Source organism: Vicia villosa, unplaced genomic scaffold, assembly GCF_029867415.1.
Source record: "Vicia villosa cultivar HV-30 ecotype Madison, WI unplaced genomic scaffold, Vvil1.0 ctg.002149F_1_1, whole genome shotgun sequence".
Classification (NCBI taxonomy): Eukaryota; Viridiplantae; Streptophyta; class Magnoliopsida; order Fabales; family Fabaceae; genus Vicia; species Vicia villosa.
The window spans coordinates 35,374-42,461 of record NW_026705853.1 but is presented as its reverse complement, the minus strand read 5'-3'; the positions used below and the strand labels follow the sequence as shown (position 1 = coordinate 42,461).

Here is a 7,088-nt window from a genome sequence, read left to right as displayed (position 1 = left end):
TGAGTAAGTGTTTTAAAAACCGGACCGCCCGATCAGACCGGTTATAAACTTTATTTGCAATTATACTTTGTAATTTTGTACTATTTTATTATTGTGATACCTATGTTTAAAATTTGAATTTAAATTATGAACTTGTGAATTTATTTATAATATGATATTTTCAAAAAATCTAAGCGCTAGTTATATTTTGTAGAGATTGAATCATCCGGTTCGACAGATTTTATACCTATATAATTCTGTTATAACGATCGGTCTATTCAACCGAATTATCCGGTTTAACCCAGTTTAGACATACGATTCGACCAGTGACCCAGTGATTCGACCAATAAATCAATGACCTAATACTCTCACTAGTTTGATGTCCGGTCCGATTTTTAAAATATTGAATAACCGACTGTAAAAAATAGTACCTACAGGTGTAACAAGCAAGTACTACAAGATGAAGGAATTATGAGCAACTTATGTTTTTGTATTTTGAGTGGGATTGAGTACATGTAACTCCACCAATATATCATTTCCTCTTTTGATTGTAAATATGGCTCTGATGCGGTTTTTACTTTTAACCGGCTTAACATTTCAGAGAACCAGTTTTGAGTACACTATATATTAATTTTTAGATAAATATATGGTGCTACTAGAGTGGTGTGGACATTTAGGTGGATATGGAGAGTGTAGAAAATTAAAATGTTTGGTTCATGCCATTTGTTGTTATCTTATCTTCTTCTTTTACAGTAAGTATTTGATATTTCTGTACAAAATATTTGAATAAACTTTTTGACAATATTTGAACAAATATCATTATTGATTGTGACATATTATTTAATATCTCTGTAAAAATATTTATATTGTTGGTATATAGTAATTAATTTTTTTATTGCAATAATAGTTTTTTCACAGCCAACAATACCTTCATTTGACAAACTATTTTCACATCAGATGAAACTACTGAGCAAAATACCATAAAGGACTTGTTGATGAATTTAACACTATATGTCATTTTATATTTAGAAGCTCAAATAGTTAAAAGTCAAGTGGATTTTGTAAAATGTTAACTTAGCAAAGTGTCATCAACATGTATAACCTGTTAGTCATGTAACTAACTACATGCAAAGAAAAATTATTGACAAGCCAAATTCTTATATTATATTAACTGTAATTAAATGAACAAAAAATGCTAATATAAAAGAATTCACAATTAACTTAGTATCTTACTCCTTTGGCAACCTCGAAAAAATGTGCTACATTCTCCTCAGGTGTACCGACTACAATACCATGACCTAGATTCAATATATGTTTCCCTATACCAGCTTTTTTCACAGTATCATAAATCCTATCAGTGATAAGCTCTTTTGAGCCAAAAAGAACACCGGGGTCAACGTTACCTTGAATAGCTACATTTGGTCCCAAACGCCTTCTACCATCAGCCATATCAACAGTCCAATCCAAGCTAACTACATCCACACCGGTTGCGGCTATTCGTTCAAGCAAGCCCCCTGATCCACTCGCATAGAGGATAAGTGGGAGTTCTGGATGGCTTTTCTTCACGGTGTCAATAATCTGCTTCAAGTAAGGCAAACTGAATTGTTCGAAATCTACTGGACTAAGCTCTGTTGCCCATGAATCAAAGATCTGAACCGCTTGAGCTCCATTATCTGCTTGGTATTGGATGTATCGAGCCATGGATGTCGTGAATTTTTGCAGTAGTGAGTGAAGAATCTGGGGACAAAACGCAGTTTAATAAGTAAACGAGTGTGTGATAAGTTACAGAAAGAATAATGCAGAACTTGTAGCCATTCTGAAAGCTGAAAGCATAATAGTAAATATAGTACTAGCGACTAAAAAATACTAATAAAGAAGTGATTGAATTGATAAACATGAATCATGCAGACTACTTTTTAATCATAGATCAATAATTCAAGCTTTTCCATCAATGTAATAGCCCCATCACAATACACTACTAAAAAGAAAAAAAACGGAAAATTATAGCTTTTACTCATACGCTAGTCAAAGTAGCTTCTCAAAATAATAGTAAATCGGTTTTGTTTTCCTTCATCTTCTATTTTTTTTTTCCAAAAGCATAAAAAACATGTTACAGTTACAGACTTAAAATTTCAAAATAACATTGATATTTTCTAGGCGTAAAACAAGCATAAGCACATCGTAGATTTCATAGATACGAGTTTAAGATACCTAAGAGATAGAGTCAGATGGTTGAAGATTGATTACCTTTGGTTCAGAGAAAGCCAATCTCTTTATTTTTGAGAAGTGCTTGGATGAACCGCCTTCAACCACATACGATGCCAAGGTGAATGGAGCTCCCACGAAACCAAGGACGGCAGCTTTGTTATCCACCTGCAATCAATACCTTTCAATTCAATAAAAAAACCACAGGAGCATTATGCATTATTTGGGCCATAGCAGGTAATGACAGTTTAATAACACTAGATGTCATTACACCCCTCCATCTATGATTCACGGTCAACAAAAATACACAAATTGCGGGGTGCTTTTTATCTCAGATAAATCTAAACAGTGCCATGGTATTTATTTGATTCAACGAAAGACAGGTTTCACTTTTATATGGCTATAAAAAGAGACGTGGTATGAAATAATAAAACAGGGACGCAAAGGTAGCAATGGCATAGGATCTTCATACCTCTTTCCTCAAAATACTTAGTGCTTCACCGACATATGGAACTGATTCTTCGGGAATAAACTCCCTCACTTGATCAACTTGCCCGGCTGAATAAACAGGATCAAATATCACCGGACCCTTCCCTTTCACGATATCAAACGGAATATTCATCCCAGAAAGTGGGGTAAGAATATCCGAGAACAAAATTACCTATTACAGAATCAGAATCAAGCAAATTATAATCACCAACATAATCAGAATCACAGCGCCAATTAGTAGGGTAACAAAAACGCCATACAACATAAGAAAACAAAACGAGTGCTAGAGAGTAATGTTACCCCATCCGGCTTGAAAACCTTCCACGGCTGCAGTGAAATCTCCACCACAAGATCAACATTTTCAGACCTTTCGCGGAACGAAGGATGTTTCTCACATATAGCTTGGTAACTCTGATTAATAACAAATGTTGAAAAATCAGATCTCTTTCCGGTAAATAAAACAACTCGCCAAACTTATTCATGATGCATAAAAGCCCAATCAATTTGATATTTGGTAGCATCATCTAAAACAGAGATAAGTGTAGTAAACCAGAGAATGTCACAATTCAAACAAACACAAAAACTTCTATAATAGAGATAAGTTTCAGAAAATGTTAAACATTTCTCCAACAGTCCTACCATTCAAAGTTTCATACAAAACGATAAATGAAAGAACGAAACACAAACATCTTCTAAAACCAAATGCAAATTCTTTCTAATAAACCAACAAATTCCCACTAAACATGATTAACAGAGTCGATAAGAATTGAATGCATAAACCTACCTTCATATACCTCCCGGCTTGTCTCATGAGCCAAACCGGAGGTCTATCAACCTCTACTCCTCGAACCGCATTAAGCAAAAGCGGCTCCGCAACATTCGTTGCTTTATGCTCAACCACAGCTCCTGCACATGAATTTCCCAAATTCAGATACATAAGAAAAGGAATAAAAAAACAAACCCATCATCATTAAATAAGGATAATTTCACAGAAATTGACCACAAATATAAAATTAAATAAAAATTGACGTTCCCCTTTTCCGAAGGAGTTACAGAAAAAGACAACAATAAATGCGATAGATAGATAGAAGATTGCGTAAGAAAGGAACAATTGAGATGAAGAAAGATAATAAAACCCTAATAAATGGAAGTATACCTGGGAGGGAACATGAGACTGATTTGGGTAGATAGGATTGTTTATTTCTGGGTAAGATGGAAGTGAAGGGAGTGCTGACGACGCCGCATAACATGTTTGAATTGAATTCAAGTTAGTTTCAGACAATAGTGTTTTTTGCCTTTGGAATCGCGGAGTTTGATTGAGTTCGTTGAGTTTGGATTTGTTACGGTACGGATCAAGTGTGAGAAGGATAAGAGATCCAACAACCAATCACGATCTGCCATGTCACAACTTCACAACAACGTTGAATTTTCACCATTATTATGTGCTTCACGCGCTCACTATATTAAATTCATATTAAAAGTTTTATTTGGCAAATACTATATAATGGTCTGGTATCATTTAAGTCGATGAAAAGGCAAAGTTTGAGTTATTATTATAATAGATCATAGTATCGATTAATTACAACAAAAGAATTGAAGGTATAATTTAATGAGCAATTCGTGCATGGATACGGACCTAAATCCATATATTTAGGAACAACCAATAAGAAGAGAGAAAATTTAAATTTATTTAAAATTTAATTTGGTTTTTAATTGCCAACATGGAGGGTAGTTGTGATAATGGAAGAAAGAGATAATTTTAATTTTATTATTTAATTAATAAAAATATGTGATTGGTTGTGTGTAAATCCAGGTGGTAGTGTGGATATCCGTGTGAGACACGGGTTTAAATGTAGCATGATTGATTCCGATTAGCATGACTATAATGAAATTCAAAATAATTATATACTCTCTTCATTCTTTATTATAAACAAAATTTTACTTTTTAGATACATTGAATAATTAATGCATCTATAGTCCTATTACATTAATTATTCGATGTATCTAAATAGTGGAATTTTGTTTATAATAAGGAATGGATGGAGTAATGATTAAGGATATACTCACGGCTTGAAACGTCTCCGTAGAGGTACGAGATAAAAGGATTCAATAGAATGTTATCCAAAATAAAAATATTTTCTCTCATTTCAAAGGATTTTCAATAAAAAATATTTGATATTTCATTCATTTTCCGAAAATATTAACCTTTGAGATAGAATTTTCCAAATATTAAAAATAACTTGTATTTATTGACTCAAGTTTTAAAATTAAGAATTGTTTTTTTAAAGATACATAAAAATCATATAGTATGAATTTACATTAACAAAAATATCATATGAATATAAAATTCATATATTATACATTTACATTCATTCATCTTTCTTATAAATATTTAATACATAATAAAATAAATTAAATATATAACAGGACTATATCTATACATATTTATACATTATAATTATCTTACATTTTTTTTTAAAATAAATATTATATCAATTTTAGTATTAATGTTACCATTTTAGAGGACCCATGTACCATAGAATCTCCACGTTATTTTTTAAATCTTTTTCTTTTGAGTTTATTTTTTAACTATACTTATAAATAATAAAATGTAATAATAGTAATATTAATATGTAATAATGATATGTAATAATAGTTGATTTATGGATAAAAATATATTATTTCATTCACTAAAACAAAATAAGAAATACATATTGTGAGGGTTTTTTTAAATAAGTAATCCAATAAAAGGGAGTATAAGGGATACTCCACCCTATTACAAGCAAATCACCCTCTATAACACATGAGGGGATTGGTGTTCCAAAATGAAAAATTACACACGAGCGAAATTTTACAGTAAGACGACATCCAATACCAAGACCTAGATACAATAATTGTCATGATTTCATTGAAGCTAAACCCTGAGTTATTGAAAATGATGTCGTTCCTTACCAACCATAGACTCCACACAATTGCAAGCCACACAATTGCAACTGTAACTCTGTTGTGCTTATTGCGGACCTTAGACCAATGGTGGAAAAAAATTTGCAGCTCCTTCATTGTTAGAGATAAGTAGGGGTGTTTGCGGTGGGGTTTGGGCGGTTTTGCCGAAAAAATCATCTGAACCGCAAGAGAAAAAATCGTGCGGTTTGGTTTGGTTCAGTTGGCTTTTAAAAAAATACGAACCAAACCAAACCAAACTAATGCGGTTTGGTTCGGTTCGGTTTTTTACAAATATTTTATTGAACCATACATATACATATACATATAGATGACAACATAACTTTGTATTTAGACATTCATACACTATCAGATAACAAAAAAAAACTCGTCATATTTTGACAACAACTTTCTATTTAATATGTAAAAATTAAATTACTCAAAAGTGGAATCATAAACATAAAATAATAGTATAAAACAATATAAAAATTATTAGAATGAAACAAAAAAGTAGAAGAGACGAGAGATTAATGAAGGTGAAAAAGAAAAAACAAAAGAATTGAGAGATTAGAGAAGAAGTTGTGCGATAAAAATGAAATTGAAATAGGGAACATTTGCATAAAAATGAGAAGGTGAAAAAGAAAGAATATAAGAGAGTAGAGATTATAGAAAAAGAAGGAAGATGTATGTGGCAAAGAAGGTGTGATAATGCTATTAGAGATTTGAGAAGATCGAGACTAAAATCATATGTGTAAGGATGAGAAAATTATTCGTAATCATAAGGTTAAGGTATAATAGATTTAAGTTTGGGTTGTATGTGAATTAAGTAAAAGTTAGGTTGTAACATAATGCGGTTTGATTCGGTTTGGTTCGGTTTACAAAATACAAACCACAAACCGAACCGAACCGTGCGGTTTTGTTAAAAGATGACCCAAACTAATATGAACCAAATACGGTTTTTTGCGGTTTGGTTTGGTTTGCGGTTTTTTATTGGGTTGGTTTGGTTTTGATATCACCCCTAGAGATAAGTCAGTTCCCATCCATGACATAATTCTCCTCCAAACTCCTTCCGTGTTTACGCGGATGCCAAATAAATGCGACAAAGTCTCTAATTCCATTTCGCAAAAAATGCACGTTCTGTCCAGGATGATACCTCTCCGGTGAAGCGAAACTTTAGTTGGTAATCTATTAGTGAGATATCTCCATCCAAATAAAGTTGCATTTGATGTAGCCTTGATACTCCATAGAAACATTACTGCTTTCTACAAAACAGTATCCATCTCTACACTTCTCTCCCTCATGAAGCTATGGTAGTAAGAACTAGTAGTATAACCTCCCTCTTCACTCAAGCTCCAATCGAAATGGTCTTGGACATTCCTTTTGAGGACTGTGCTGTTCAGAGCAACTTGGAATTCTTCCCATTCTTCCATTGGCAATGTATCCGGTTCAACGACAAGGTTAGAGGCGTTTCATCT

The 7,088-nt window shown here is 32.6% G+C and overlaps 1 protein-coding gene across 1 annotated transcript; it reads right to left on the bottom strand.

Moving 5' to 3' along the window:
• Positions 1-1,117: 1,117 nt before the first annotated feature.
• LOC131638043 (uroporphyrinogen decarboxylase-like) lies at positions 1,118-4,122 on the bottom strand. Its single transcript, XM_058908604.1, has 6 exons — positions 3,830-4,122; positions 3,458-3,579; positions 2,974-3,084; positions 2,657-2,845; positions 2,227-2,352; positions 1,118-1,716 (listed from the first exon to the last, which is right to left on the bottom strand). Exons 1-6 carry the CDS (start codon positions 3,921-3,923, stop codon positions 1,201-1,203), a joined length of 1,158 nt encoding a protein of 385 aa, XP_058764587.1. The 5' UTR covers positions 3,924-4,122; the 3' UTR covers positions 1,118-1,200.
• Between the last annotated feature and the right edge of the window lie 2,966 nt (positions 4,123-7,088).